The sequence below is a fragment of the Gopherus flavomarginatus genome, chromosome 12 (assembly GCF_025201925.1).
Source record: "Gopherus flavomarginatus isolate rGopFla2 chromosome 12, rGopFla2.mat.asm, whole genome shotgun sequence".
NCBI lineage: Eukaryota > Metazoa > Chordata > Testudines > Testudinidae > Gopherus > Gopherus flavomarginatus.
Window position 1 is genome coordinate 2821185 of NC_066628.1, and position 15327 is coordinate 2836511.

At 67.0% G+C, this 15327-nt stretch overlaps 1 protein-coding gene across 1 annotated transcript; it reads left to right on the forward strand.

Annotated features, from left to right (window-relative positions):
• Positions 1-5605: 5605 nt before the first annotated feature.
• SAPCD1 (suppressor APC domain containing 1) lies at positions 5606-15115 on the forward strand. The gene is made up of 7 exons (XM_050920906.1): positions 5606-6021; positions 7173-7325; positions 9445-9529; positions 10247-10384; positions 12265-12366; positions 13941-14066; positions 14815-15115. The coding sequence occupies exons 1-7, from the start codon at positions 5606-5608 to the stop codon at positions 14935-14937; spliced, it is 1143 nt and encodes a 380-aa protein (XP_050776863.1). The 3' UTR covers positions 14938-15115.
• The last annotated feature ends 212 nt before the right edge of the window (positions 15116-15327 follow it).

Genomic DNA, 15327 nt, shown 5'->3' on the forward strand with positions numbered 1-15327 from the left:
GGGCTGGTGGTTAGAGCAGGGGCGCTGGGAGCCAGGACTCCTGGGTTCTCCCCGGCTCTGGGAGGGGAGTGGGGGCTGGTGGTTAGAGCTGGGGGCTGGGAGCCAGGACTCCTGGGTTCTCCCCGGCTCTGGGAGGGCAGTAGGGGCTGGTGGTTAGAGCAGGGGCGCTGGGAGCCAGGACTCCTGGGTTCTCCCCGGCTCTGGGTCGAGCAGGGGGGCGGGTACAGGGAGGAAAGGCCCCCGTGGCCGTGGCAGGGCGGAGACTTGAAGCGACACAATAAAGCGCTGTCCTGAGCCATGAATGAGCAGCCCCTGGCGAGAGGCCACGGAAATCCGGTGTCAGTCATTTCAACGGCTCACAGACCCGGGGGCCGGAAAACTGGAGGGGGGCGGGCACGGATGTAAAATCACCCCCCACTGATAACTGACACCCCCCAGGGGGCTGCGGGTCGGGAGTGAGGGGCACCAGCAGAGCTGCAGGGGGCAGGGTTGGGTTGGCAGGGGCTGCGGGTCGGGAGTGAGGGGCACCGGCAGAGCTGGGGGGGGACAGGGCTGGGCTAGCAGGGGCTGCGGGTCGGGAGTGAGGGGCACCGGCAGAGCTGGGAGGGGGCAGGGCTGGGCTGGCAGGGGCTGCAGGTCGGGAGTGAGGGGCACTGGCAGAGCTGGGGGGGGGCAGGGCTGGGCTGGCAGGGGCTGCAGGTCGGGAGTGAGGGGCACTGGCAGAGCTGGGGGGGGGCAGGGCTGGGCTGGCAGGGGCTGCAGGTCGGGAGTGAGGGGCACTGGCAGAGCTGGGGGGGGGGGCAGGGCTGGGCTGGCAGGGGCTGCAGGTCGGGAGTGAGGGGCACCGGCAGAGCTGGGTCCCATGTTCCCCTCCCTCCAGCTCTGTTGTTTACCAGGGTCAGGGGGAGGCTGATCACAAAGCTTCCCCCACTCCCCCCCCCCCACCAGTGCTTGGGGTGTCTCAGGCCTGGCCAGTCCCATAGGGACCAGAGCCGGCCTGCTGCCCCTCCCCCCTCCCCCATATGTATCTGTGCATCCTGTGCTCTCCCGACCCCCCCCCCCGACCTCTATCCATCCCCCCCATCTGGCTAATCCTCGGCCCCCTCCATGCGTCCCCTGCCCCCCTCCACTCCAGCATCACCCCCCAGCTGCCCCGCCCCCTCCGCTCATGCCATGCCTGCTCTGTCAATATTGAGCTTGGCAGCTGCCCGGGGGCCTGTGACCCCTGCTGGAGGCCGGGGCCCGGAGCCCGGATCTGGGGGGCTGGGGGACGCCTCGGGACCCTGAGCTGCTCCCTGAGGGGCCCAGCCGGGTTCCTGCCCACGGGGGGCTGATTTAACCCCTGGTAGCTCATATCCCTCCCCAGCAGACCCAAGGGATCCCCTGGACTGCGGCTCGGCCTGGGTTACCCATTAACCAGCAGCAGCTTCCCCTGCCCTGGGACTCAGCCTGCAGCTCCAGGACAGCACCAGGGTCCCTGGGTAACCAGCCACCGCGTCCCACCCCAGAGGGGCTGCACCTTGCACGGGTGAGGGGTCCCCGTGTCAGCTCCCCCACACCCTAGGGGGCCGCACCTTGCATGGGTGAGGGGTCCCCGTGTCAGCCCCCCCACACCCTAGGGGGGCCACACCTTGCACGGGTGAGGGGTCCCCATGTCATCAGCTCCCCCCACACCCTAGAGGGGCTGCGTCTCCGTGCCGGGCGAGAGTCCCTAGGTAACCAGCCGCCGCGCCCCACCCCAGAGGGGCCGCACCTTGCACGGGTGAAGGGTCCCCGTGTCAGCCCCCCCACACCCTAGGGGGGCCGCACCTTGCACGGGTGAGGGGTCCCCATGTCATCAGCTCCCCCCACACCCTAGAGGGGCTGCGTCTCCGTGCCGGGCGAGAGTCCCTAGGTAACCAGCCGCCACGCCCCACCCCTGAGGGGTCCCTGTATAACCAGCCCTCACCCCAGAGGTGGCTGCATCTTGGGGTCAGTGATGGGGCGGCCAAACGTAGGGGCCCAGCGAGCCATGAACAAGAATCCTCAGACGTTCGAGGGCCACGAGATGCCCACAAACTGCCCCGTGGGGTAGAGCCTGTGTGATGGAGCAGGGGATGGGAGAGCTGGGGATGTCTTTAGGTGAGGGACAGGACCTAAGCCTGTAACCTGGGCCAGGTGGGGGGAGGGGGTTAGCACCTTGGCCTGGGAAGCTGGACAAAGGAATCAGCTGGCTGGAGGAGGGGCTGGTCAGTTTCGGTTTTGGGCTGGGTGAGGGGAAATCAGGGGATCCTATGCTGGACCCAGGCACCCTGAAACTCCAGAAGGACTCGATGGAGGGGTCCTGACTGTGCCTGCAAGCTCTGCTGTAACCTGTGTTCCTGTTGTCCAATAAACCTTCTGTTTTACTGGCTGGCCGAGAGTCACTGTGGGTCCCAGGAAGAGGGGTGCAGGGCCGGACTCCCCCACGCTCCGTGACAGCCTGCCAGGACCTGGGCTTCTGCCCCGATCTCTCACCGCCCCTGGGGCGGAAGCCCCAAGCTCCCCCCTGCCTGGTCTGCTAGGTGGAGAAAGAGGAGGGGCCTTGGGGGCTCCGTGAGCTACTGTCTGGCCACCCCTGAGCTATAACATGATGTGGGGGGGGGGGGTTGTGTGGCTGCAGTTCATGGCCTGGCCAGGAGAGGGCAACAGATCATCAACTGCACCTGTAAGCAACACAGCTCTGCCGGTGCCCCTCACTCCCGACCCGCAGCCCCCTCCCAGAACAACTCTGCCGGTGCCCCTCACTCCCGACCCGCAGCCCCCTCCCAGACCAGCTCTACCAGTGACCCTCACTCCCGACCCGCAGCCCCCTCCCAGAACAACTCTGCCAGTGCCCCTCACTCCCGACCCGCAGCCCCCTCCCAGACCAGCTCTACCAGTGACCCTCACTCCCAACCCGCAGCCCCCTCCCAGACCAGCTCTGCCGGTGCCCCTCACTCCCGACCCGCAGCCCCCTCCCAAACCAGCTCTGCCGGTGCCCCTCACTCCCGACCCGCAGCCCCCTCCCAGACCAGCTCTGCCGGTGCCCCTCACTCCCGACCCGCAGCCCCCTCCCAGACCAGCTCTGCCGGTGCCCCTCACTCCCGACCCGCAGCCCCCTCCCAGACCAGCTCTACCAGTGACCCTCACTCCCGACCCGCAGCCCCCTCCCAGACCAGCTCTGCCGGTGCCCCTCACTCCCGACCCGCAGCCCCCTCCCAGACCAGCTCTGCCGGTGCCCCTCACTCGCGACCCGTAGCCTCCTCCCAGACCAGCTCTGCCGGTGCCCCTCACTCCCGACCCACAGCTCCCTCCCAGACCAGCTCTGCCGGTGCCCCTCACTCCCGACCCGCAGCCCCCTCCCAGACCAGCTCTGCCGGTGCCCCTCACTCCCGACCCGCAGCCCCCTCCGAGACCAACTCTGCCGGTGCCCCTCACTCCCGACCCGCAGCCCCCTCCCAGACCAGCTCTGCCGGTGCCCCTCACTCCTGACCCACAGCCCCTGCCAGCCCAGGGGGACTCTGGCCATTCGATGTCCGGCTGTTTCTCTCTCTGGTCCCCAGGGCTGGCGCCTCCAGATCAAGTTTCCTGGCTCTGGCGGGTTGGCAGGAGCAGCTGTCGGCTCCAGGCCCAGGGACCGTCTGTTCATCTCCCCTGGGCACCGGGGCGGGGGGGACGTGGGCCCAGCCAACACAGCAGCTGCCACTCATGGCATCTGGGACTCAGAGCTCCAGGAACCGGCCTCGGGCCTCAGGACAAAGGAGGAAAGTGGCAGAAAAAAATCAGTGATCTGGTGGCAGCAGGGGTGGGGGGGCCTGCCCAGGGCTGGGCTAGCAGGGGCTGCAGGTCAGGAGTGAGGGGCACTGGCAGAGCTGGGGGAGGGTGGCAGGGCTGGGCTAGAGGGGGGCTGCAGGTCGGGAGTGAGGGGCACCGGCAGAGCTGGGGGGGGACAGGGCTGGGCTAGCGAAGGGCTGCAGGTCGGGAGTGAGGGGCACCGGCAGAGCTGGTGAGGGGGCAGGGCTGGGCTAGCAGGGTCTGTGGGTCAGGAGTGAGGGGCACCGGCAGGGCTGGTGGGGGGACAGGGCTGGGCTAGTGGGGGGCTGCAGGTCGGGAGTGAGGGGCACCGGCAGAGCTGGGGGAGGGGGGCAGGGCTGGGCTAGCGGGGGGCTGCAGGTCAGGAGTGAGGGGCACCGGCAGAGCTGTGGGGGCAGGGCTGGGCTAGCGGGGGGCTGCAGGTCAGGAGTGAGGGGCACCGGCAGAGCTGGTGGGGGGGGCAGGGCTGGGCTAGCAGGGGCTGCAGGTTGGGAGTGAGGGGCACCGGCAGAGCTGGGGGGGCCTTGCCGTCTGCATGGTGCAGCGCTGCTACTGGCCACAAGGTTTCAGACTTGTGCCACTCAACCTCCCTCCCCCGCCCTCCCAACCACTAACCCCCCCACTCCACCCAGCCCCCTTCTCCAGGGGGCTCCCGCAGGAGCTGGGGGTGGATGCTCCGATCGGGGGGAGGGGGACAGCGGGGGGGTGCTGGGGGGCGGGGGACAGTGTGTGGAGGAGGGGCAGAAGGCCGGGGGGGGCCAGGCTGAGGGCCCCTCGCTCCACGGGGGGGGTACAGGGGCCACAAGTCCCTGGCTTGGGCTGAGCTGACTTTACAGTAGGTCCTGCAACAAGCAGCATTTCCGCAAACCCGGCTCCAACAAACCAGAGAGACCCTACAATAACAAACCAGCCCTGCCCAGCGCTGACAGGAGACCCAACCACAACAAACCAGCCCTGCCCAGCGCTCACTGGAGACCCTACAATAACAACCCACCCACCCCGCAGCGCTGACAGGAGACCCGACCATAACAAACCAGCCCTGCCCAGCTCTCCCCGGAGACCCGACCATAACAAACCTGTCCCACCCCCGTTTTGATACAGGAGACCCTACAATAACAAAGGGTGCCCAGACCTGGGGAGCAGACGAGGGGGCTAAAGGGAGGGAAGCTGATGGGGGCAGGGGCTGGGTTCTTTGGGTCTCCTCCCACCCAGGAGTTGGCCCCCGGCCCAGATCCCAGAGTGAGAAAGGTTCATTAGCTGGAGCCGCTAATCAACTGGCCTGGAGGATTAAGAGGACAGGCTGGTGAGTCACATGACCGGCTCTCAGCTGGGATCACCCCCCGCCTCTCCCCCCAGCTGCTCTGACTCCGAGATGGGCAGGCGAGGGACGGACAGACAGACGAAGCCACCGCCACGGAGAGAACCCAGGCGTCCTGGCTCCCAGCCCCCCCTGCTCTAACCCACCGGGCCGCACTCCCCTCCCAGAGAACCCAGGAGTCCTGACTCCCAGCCCCCTTGCTCTAACCCACCAGGCCGCACTCCCCTCCCGGAGAACCCAGGAGTCCTGACTCCCAGCCCCCTTGCTCTAACCCACCAGGCCGCACTCCCCTCCCGGAGAACCCAGGAGTCCTGACTCCCAGCCCCCTTGCTCTAACCCACCAGATCCCACTCACCTCCCGGAGAACCCAGGAGTCCTGACTCCAAGCTCCTCCTCCTCTAACCCACCAGATCCCACTCGCCTCCCGGAGAACCCAGGCGTCCTGGCTCCCAGCCCCGCACCCTGGTCTGACCCATGACCTCCCTGGTCGCCTCCCTTCCTCCTGCTGCCCCCGAGGACCCTGCCCTGGGCCTGGCCCCACGGCTGCCCCGGTCCTTCCTCCGCAGCCTGCGGACCCTCTTCGAGATCTTGGACGAGCAGCGGCACGGGGCCGTGCACCTGTCGGAGATCGAGAGCCGCTGGGGCCGGGGGGGCCCGGGCCTGAGCCCCCCGGGGGGGGCGCAGCATGAGCACCTGCCCCCGGGGGTGCTGCCCGCCCTGCAGCAGGTGGCGGGGCCCAGCGGGGGGTTTCTGAGCTTCCCCCGCCTGGTGGCCGGGCTGAGAATCGCGCTGCTCCAGGACCAGGAGGGGGAGCAGGGGCCTGGCCCGGAGCTGGCTGAGACCGGACACAACTCGGCGCAGGAGAGGCCGAGCGGGGGCCAGACGCGTGAGTGAGGGGGCATGGCGGGGGGCCCGGACTCCTGGCTTCTCTCCCGAACTCCAGAAGTGGGGTGGGGGCTGGTGGGTTAGAACAGGGGGGCTGGGAGCCAGGACTCCTGGGTTCTCTCCCTGGCTCTGGGAGGGAGGTGGGGGCTAGTGGTTAGAGCAGAGGGGCTGGGAGCCAGGACTCCCAGGTTCTCTCCCAGCTCTGGGAGGGGAGTGGGGGCTGGTGGATTAGGGCAGGGGGGCTGGGAGCCAGGACTCCTGGGTTCTCTCCCTGGCTCTGGAAGGGGAGTGGGGGCTGGTGGGTTAGCGCAGGGGGAGGGGCAATGGCAGCTCTCGGGGGTGGGGGTGGGTACAGGATCTGTAGGGGAATGGAGGGCAGCCATGATGCTGTGGGGCCTGCCCCCCCGGTCTCTCAGGAAGCGGGGAGTCAGCCTGGCAGCATACGCCCGGGGGCTTAGCAGGGCTGATCCTGTCTGCCCGGCCATGGAGAGCCCCAATCCTCTTAGAGCTGGGTCCGCCCCGGCCCCACGGCCAGCCAGAGCCCTGGGGAGCCGGCCCCATGGCGGGGGAGGGGTGAACCATTCAGTTCAGCTACGAGAGGGGCCCGATGCTGCCCCCAGCTCCCACGGGCGCTGCTCCCAGCGTCTTGCCCCCGGCCTGGCACCTGGGAGTTTTCCTTCGGGTTAAGCCGCAGATTAAGGCGTCTAATCCGACCCACCGGCCGGCCGAGCGCCAGCCCCAGCTGCTGAGGACGCCTCCCTTCCCGGATCGCCGCCCTTGGCCCACGAAACTCCCACCAGAGAGTACAAGCAGCTTCCCCGCAGGTGGCTGCTTCTCCACCCCGGGGGAGGACTCCCCATATAACCAACCACCCTGCCCCAGAGGTGGCTGCATCTCCACCCCGGGAGAGGGGTCCCTGTATAACCAGCTGCCCTGCCCCAGAAGTGGCTGCATCTCAATGCCAGGGGTGGGGTCTCCAGCCTGGGGCCCTTGGGCATGAGTGACAGAGCCCAGAAAATCTTTGGTCTAACAGTGACAGGGAGGGGAACCTCAAACAGCCCGGGGCTGCGGGTCGGGAGTGAGGGGCACCGGCAGAGCAGGGGGGAGCCTGGGGGCTGCGGGTCGGGAGTGAGGAGCACCAATGGAGCAGGGGGGAGCCCAGGGGCTGCGGGTCGGGAGTGAGGGGCACCGGTGGAGTGAGGGGAGCCCAGGGGCTGCGGGTCGGGAGTGAGGGGCACCGGCAGAGCAGGGGGGAGCCCAGGGGCTGCGAGTCGGGAGTGAGGGGCACCAGCGGAGCAGGGGGGATCCCAGGGGCTGCGGGTCGGGAGTGAGGGGCACCGGCAGAGCAGGGGGGAGCCCAGGGGCTGCGGGTCGGGAGTGAGGGGCACCGGCGGTGCTGCCTACGTGCGGTTGGGCATCGGGCAGCACAGCTGTGCTCGTGGGGGGGGTGGGGGGGTCGCTCCTGGCACCAGGCCCCAGCTGCCCTGTTCCTGCTGAGTCGGCCGGGCTGGGAGAGAAGCCCCGGCTCTGTCCCTCCCTCTGTCTCCATGGGAACCCAGCCCCATGGACCCCTCAGCTCCTCAGCCAACCCTAGAGCCTCCCATCCCCCTCAGTCCCCCCCAAACTCTCCCTCGCCCCTTAAATCGCCCCCCTCCTCTACCATGCACGGCAAGGCCAAGCCAAGGGGCTGAGACACAAGAGAGGAGGATGGGGGGAGCCCAGGGCTGGGCTAGCAGGGGCTGCGGGTCGGGAGTGAGGGGCACCGGCAGAGCTGGGTGGGGAGCAGGGCTGGGCTAGCAGGGGCTGCGGGTCGGGAGTGAGGGGCACCAGCAGAGCTGGAGGGGGCAGGGCTGGGCTAGCAGGGGCTGCAGGTCGGGAGTGAGGGGCACCGGCAGAGCTGGGTGGGGAGCAGGGCTGGGCTAGCAGGGGCTGCGGGTCGGGAGTGAGGGGCACCAGCGTGGGACGCACGGGGCCAGTTAATTACATTGATGAGGACTGTGTCCGTGTCTCCAATACGAGGATTGATGGATCAGTACAGGCCCAGCCGGGCAATCAATGAGCCCTGTAATTAATTAGTGGTTTAATTACAGCAGCGAGGACGGGACAAGAGGACAAAGGCCCCCAGAGGGGACAGGTCCCTTCCCCATTCCCTGCCCCCCACAAGCCAGCCAGTCCCTGCCCTGGGGCCGGGGGGAGCTGGTGCCCCCTAGAGGGGACAGGTCCGTGCCCCATTCCCTGCCCCCCTGAGCCAGCCAGTCCCTGCCCTGGGGCCAATGGGAGCTGGTGCCCCCTAGAGGGGACAGGCCCCTGCCCCATTCCCTGCTCCCCTGAGCCAGCCAGTCCCTGCCCCGGGGCCGGGGGGGGGGAGCTGGCGCCCCTAGAGGGGACTGGCCCCGTGGCCAGGCTGGGGCTCACCCCCACCCTTTCACCCCAGGTGAGGGGGAGCCGAGGGGTGTGACCCGATCCCGCAGCATCAACAGCTCCCTGGGCCAGGCCGGGCGGCCCCGGAGCCTCCGCGTCCAGAAGGAGCCGCGACGCCACACGATCACCCACGGCATCGACTATGGGGCGGTGAGTCCCCTCGCCCGGCCCGGCGCCCCCCACTCCCGACCCGCAGCCCCCGAGGTGCCCCCCAGCCCAGCCCCATTCCCCGCACTCCTGACCCGCAGTCCCCTGGGCCCAGCCCCACCTGGCCCCCCCCTACTCCCGACCTGCAGCCCCCCAGGCACCCGCCAGCCCAGCCCCATTCCCCGCACTCCTGATCCGCAGTCCCCTGGGCCCAGCCCCCCCCCCGCTCCTGACCCACAGCCCCGTGGGTCCACCCCGGTGCCACCTACTCCAGACTCACAGCCCCCGGGCTCCCCCCAGCTCTGCCGGTGCCCCTCACTCCCGACCTGCAGCCCCCCAGGTGTTCTCTACTGGTGAGGAACAGAAATAATTACTGAAGTCCTAGAGGATGGGAGGAAATGGGGCACCAGGCCTGTCCCCTCTAGGGAGAGCCGGCTCCCATTTGGCCCCAGGCTCAGGGGGGCAGAGAATGGGGCAGGGGCCTGTCCCCTCTAGGGCTGGAGGGGGCAGTTTCTTTCCATCCCCATCTCTGTCCCCCTGCCTGGCCCAGCCGGGCGGAAGCTGGGGCTTAGGGGCCATTGTCTCGGCGCCGCGGGAAATGCTGCGCTCAGCGGCCAGGTGGCTTAGCCGGGGACAGGGTCCCCCCCCACAACTGGGCTCCCCGGGCCAGGCCCCTCAGTCAGCACCGGGCTGGGCTGCCGAGCGGGAGCCGCCGGAGGGGCAGAGAGGAGGTGTGAAGAGGGCAGCGCAGAAGGGGAAGGACACGGCGCAGGGGCTGGGATGAGGGCGGGGGCGCCCCGCCAGCCCCCCCACCCTGCCATGCGGCGCTGCCCCCTGCTATCGCTGCTGCTGCCCCCCGGGGCCGTTCAGCGCGGCTACACCATCCTCATCCTGCCCCTGGGCACCGGGCTGGGCAGCTGGGAGGCGGAGCACTTCTTCCTGGGGGTGAGTGACAGCCTCGCCCTCGGGAACCCAGGAGTCCGGGGCACCCTGCTCTAACCACCAGCCCCCACTGCCCTCCCAGAGGTGGGGAGAGAACCCAGGAGTCCTGGCTCCCAGCCCCTCACCTCCCACTCTAACCACTAGACCCCACTGCCTTTCCAGACCTGGGGGAGAACCCAGGAGTCCTGGGTCCTAACGCTCCCTGCCCTAACCACTAGACCCCACTCCCCTCCCCAGGGAGAGAACCAGGAGTCCTGGCTCCCAGCCTCCCTTGCCCTAACCACCAGCCCCCACTCCCCTCCCCGAGCCGAGGGGAGAACCCAGGCGTCCGGGCTCCCCTTCCAGAGCCGGGGAAGAGAACCCAGGCATCCCGGCTCCCCGCCTCCAGCCGGGGGAAGAACCCAGGCGTCCGGGCTCCGCGCCCCCAGCCGGGGGGAGAACCCAGGCGTCCGGGCTCCCCGCCCCACCCTGCTCTAACCACTAGACCTCACTCCCCTCCCCGAGCCGGGGGGAGAACCCAGGCGTCCTGGCTCCCCGTCCCCAGCCGGGGGGAGAACCCAGGCGTCCGGGCTCCCCGCCCCCAGCCGGGGGGAGAACCCAGGTGTCCGGGCTCCCCGCCCCACCCTGCTCTAACCACTAGACCCCACTCCCCTCCCCGAGCCGGGGGGAGAACCCAGGCGTCCGGCTCCCCGCCCCTCGCTGACCCCTGTCTCCCCCCAGCTGCAGCGCAGGCGGGCGCGGGAGCGGGAGCGGGACGCGCTGCTGCAGGGGCTGGAACTGGCCGAGCGCCTGCGGGGCTGGTACCGGCGCCACCTGCTGGAGGCCCAGCGCGGGCAGGAGCAGGCGGGGGCGGAGCCGGTACGTACCATCGCCACCTTAATGCGCGGGGGGAATGGGTCAGGGCATTGTCTTTGGGGGGGGATGGGAGGGGTCAGATCAGTCCATTCTCACAATGGGGGGTCATGTTTGGGGTGGGCAATAGATCAGTCCATTGTTTTTAATGGGGGTGGATAAAGCCATTAGCCTGGGGAATATGGATCAAACCATTTTTATTGGAAGGAGGGACGGATCAATCCATTATTATTGTGAGGGGGACTGGATTGATCTGTTAGTATTAATTAGGAGATAGGGATGGATCAATCTTTGGGGTGGATCAAACCATCGTGATCAGAATGGGAATGGATCAGTCCATTGTTAACATGGGGAGGTGGAAGGATCAGTCCATTTGGATTATGGGGGGAATAGATTGGGCCATTGGTATGAATAGGGTGGTAATGGAGCAGGCTGTTGTTACTGTGGGGGACTGTGGGAGCAGAGCTCAGTCCATTGTGTAAAGTGTGAAGGGAGTGGTTTGGTCCATTATTTATAATAGGGAGATGGAGCAGTCCACTGTGTTTAATGGGGGTGTGGAGAGAAGAGATTATTTCATTATTACTGTACAGAGGAGTGAGGGTTACCAGGTGTCCGGTTTTCGACTGGAACGCCTGGTCGAAAAGGGACCCTGGGGCTCCGGTCAGCACCGCCCATTGGGCCGTTAAAAGTCCGGTTGGGGGTGCTGTGGGCCTAGCAAACTAATCCCTACCTGTCCTGGCACCGCGCTGCACCCCAGAAGCAGCCAGCAGGTTCGGCTCCTAGGCAGGGGAGCCATGGGGCTCCACGCGCTGCCCCTGCCCTGAGCACCGGCTATGCATTCCCATTGCCTGGGAACCACGGCCAATGGGAGCTGTGGGGGCGGTGCCTGCAAGTGAGACTGGCGCGTGGAGTCTCCTGGCCCCACTACCTAGGAGCCGGACCTGCTGGCTGCTTCCGGGGTGCGCGCAGCGTGGTCAGAGGGGCCAGGACAGGCAGGGAGCCTGCCTTATCCCCCCCCCCACCTCATTGTCCCACGGACCAGGAGCCGCCCGAGACAAGCCCATGCCCTGAGCCCCCTCCCACATCCTGAACCTCTCAACCACTATGGCACCACAACCCGCAGCCCCCTCCCACACTCCAAATCCCTCGGTGCCACCCTCCCACCTGGAGCCCCTCCTGCACCCCAAGCCCCTCATCTCCACCCTGACTCCAGAGTCTGCACCCCCACCCCCTGCCCAGCCCAGTGAAAGTGAGTGAGGGTGGGGGAAAGCGAGCCAATGAGGGAGGGGGAATAGGAGGGGGCAGGGTTTTGGGAAGGGGAGGGGCTTGGGTGTTCAGTTGTGTGTGACTAGAAAGTTGGCAACCCTAATTGAGGTGGGTTGTTCTGTTATAAAAAGTAGGTGGGGTGGATCAGTCCACTGTTATCATTAGGGGTGAATGGACTGGTCCATTGTTATGTGGAGGGGGAGTGGACTGGTCCATTGTCACTGTCTCATGAAGGGGAAATAGACTGATCCATTGTAATTGCTGTGGGACAGACGGATCCACGGTATTATGGGGAGGAGACGATGGGTCATTCCATTCTTATTATTAGGGGAATAAAGGGGAGGAACAGTCCATTGTTACTACTGGATGGAGGATATTGGATCATTCCATAACTATTTAGTGTGGATGGATCATTCCATTGTTTAGTGTTGGGGGGAGTGAAATGGATCATTCCACTTTCCCATGACAGGGGGGTGAACTGTGATATGGGATGCCCAAGCTGCCCAGGGTGGGTACAGGGGACCCAGGCATCCGGCAGGGGACCCAGGCGTCCGGCAGGGGACCTGCATGCTCGTTGCAGAAATTTTCCCTATTGACTATTTCTTCTCCCCTCCCCCTAGAATTATTTCCCGGATTCGTGCCCCAATCAGAGCTGCCTCCTGCTGGCCAAGATCCAGGAGGTGAATCTCGGGCTGCGAAACCTACTGGCCCGCCCTGGAAAGGTCAGCGGGGGGCGGGGGCTAGCAGGGGGCTGCAGGTCGGGAGTGAGGGGCACCGGCAGAGCTGGGGGGGGCAGGGATGGGCTAGCAAGGGCTGCGGGTCGGGAGTGAGGGGCACCGGCAGGGATGGGGGGGCAGGGATGGGTTAGCAGGGGCTGCGGGTCGGGAGTGAGGGGCACTGGCAGAGCTGGGGGGGGGCAGGGCTGGGCTAGCAGGGGCTGCGGGTCGGGAATGAGGGGCACTGGCAGAGTTGGAGGGGGCAGGGCTGGGCTAGCAGGGGCTGCGGGTCGGGAGTGAGGGGCACCGGCAGAGCTGGGGGGGGCAGGGATGGGCTAGCAGGGGCTGCGGGTCGGGAGTGAGGGGCACCGGCAGAGCTGGGGGGGGCAGGGCTGGGCTAGCAGGGGCTGTGGGTCGGGAGTGAGGGGCACCGGCAGAGCTGGGGGGGGCAGGGATGGGCTAGCAGGGGCTGCGGGTCGGGAGTGAGGGGCACCGGCAGAGCTGGGGGGGGCAGGGATGGGCTAGCAGGGGCTGCAGGTCGGGAGTGAGGGGCACTGGCAGAGCAGGGGGGGCAGGGCTAGGCTAGCAGGGGGCTGTGGGTCGGGAGTGAGGGGCACCGGCAGAGCTGGGGGGGCAGGGATGGGCTAGCAGGGGCTGTGGGTCGGGAGTGAGGGGCACCGGCAGAGCTGGGGGGGCAGGGCTGGGCTAGCAGGGGGCTGCGGGTCGGGAGTGAGGGGCACCGGCAGAGCTGGGGGGGCAGGGCTGGGCTAGCAGGGGGCTGCGGGTCGGGAGTGAGGGGCACTGGCAGAGCTGGGGGGGCAGAGCTAGGCTAGCAGGGGGCTGCGGGTCGGGAGTGAGGGGCACCGGCAGAGCTGGGGGGGGCAGGGCTAGGCTAGCAGGGGGCTGCGGGTCGGGAGTGAGGGGCACTGGCAGAGCTGGGGGGGCAGAGCTAGGCTAGCAGGGGGCTGCGGGTCGGGAGTGAGGGGCACCGGCAGAGCTGGGGGGGCAGAGCTAGGCTAGCAGGGGCTGCGGGTCGGGAGTGAGGGGCACCGGCAGGGTTGGGGGGGGCAGGGATGGGCTAGCAGGGGCTGTGGGTCGGGAGTGAGGGGTACCGGCAGAGCTGGGGGGGCAGGGATGGGCTAGCAGGGGCTGTGGGTCGGGAGTGAGGGGCACCGGCAGAGCTGGGGGGGTAGGGCTGGGCTAGCAGGGGGCTGTGGGTCGGGAGTGAGGGGCACCGGCAGGGCTGGAGGGGGCAGGGATGGGCTAGCAGGGGCTGTGGGTTGGGAGTGAGGGGCACTGGCAGAGCTAGGGGGGGTAGGGCTGGGCTAGCAGGGGGCTGTGGGTCGGGAGTGAGGGGCACCGGCAGGGCTGGGGGGGGGAGGGATGGGCTAGCAGGGGGCTGCGGGTCGGGAGTGAGGGGCACCGGCAGAGCTGGGGGGGGCAGGGATGGGCTAGCAGGGGCTGCGGGTCGGGAGTGAGGGGCACCGGCAGAGCGGGGGTGGGGGGAAAATGGGGAGCTATGCACTCTCTTGGCTAATATGAAAAGGGACTCGACTGATCTGTTCTTCCCCCCCATCCAGGCTGACCCTCCCCCCTGCTTCCCCTCCAGCCCGTTTGGGGCCCCCCTCCTCCAAACGGGGAAGCAGCAGGAATTCCAGCAGCAAGCCGTGAACGTGCTGAAGGAGCAGAACCGCCTGCTCATCAAGGTACGGTGGTGGTCATGGGCCCAGGAGGGGGAATTCAGGACTCGGAAAATGGCAGCAGAGAAGGGTTCAAAATGACTGACTCTGCAAAGTCCACCCCGCCTCTGCAGGGTGCAGCAATTGGGCAAGATGGCCAGTTCTGTGTGGGTCTCTGCCCTGTGGCTCGGTTGGCTCAGAAGTCGCATAACAAGATGGCCACCTGATCGCTCTATTCCTAGAGTGGAAAGGGGTGAGATTCAAGATGGCCAACGATCTTGTGGCATGGTTGGGTTTGAGGCCCGGATTCAAGATGGCGGCCCAGGGTGCCTAGCGGTGAGGTTGGGCGGGGGCGTAGGACAACGAGTGGAGAGCTCTTCGCTGCCATGCTTCGGCAGTGGGTTCGAGATGGCCACCTCACAAGTCTTCATTGCCAGGTAGCTAGAAGGTGAGGCAAGGAGGTATTGCCCCAAGATGGCCGCCTGGGGAAGAGGCAGTGCCACCCAATGGCCACCACAATGGTCTTCCTTGATAGATTGGGTGAAGGCCCAAGATGGCCGCCCGAGAAGCGAGGGATAAGCGATGGGCAGCGCAACAAAATGGCCGTCTGAGACGTCTTCCCTGCCCCGGCGCATCCAGGGGGCTCAAGGAGGCCGGGAGGTTAGCGCCACCCACTGGCTTCCTGAGGAGTCCGCGCTTCCCCCTTTCCCCTCCAGGGGGGTGGGGGGAGGCCAATATGGCCGCCCAAGCGTGACCGCTGTCCTCTCGGCGGCAGGAGGTGTCGGAGAAGAGCGACCGCATCGCCCAGCTGGAGCAGGAGAAGGCGGCTCTGTGCAGGCAACTCCAGGAGAGCCGGGGCTACCGGCTGCCCAGCCACAAGGACTCGACCTTCATCTGACGGACGAGGTCACTTCCTCCCGTCGACCTACCAGACGAGGTCACTTCCTTCTGAGAGCAAAGATGTAATTTTCTCCTGGGGCAATGATGTCACTTCCTGTCATTCACCCAAGGCCAGTGAGGTCACTTCCTTCTACCCCACGCCCCCAGTGCAGTCATTTCCTGCTGGACCTGGAAGGAACTAGCTCACTTCTTCCTCCTGTCCTATTATGTCATTTCCTCTGTCCTGTCATTGGTCTATGATGTCATCTTCAGACTCTGCTGACATCACTTCCTCTTCAGAGCCTTTAGGCGTCACTTCCTACTCCTCGCTTTTTCTGATGATGTCACTGACTTCTTCACTTCCCGTCCCTTCTTCCTCCAAGCCATGTGGTTGTTTCATAGTCAAGTC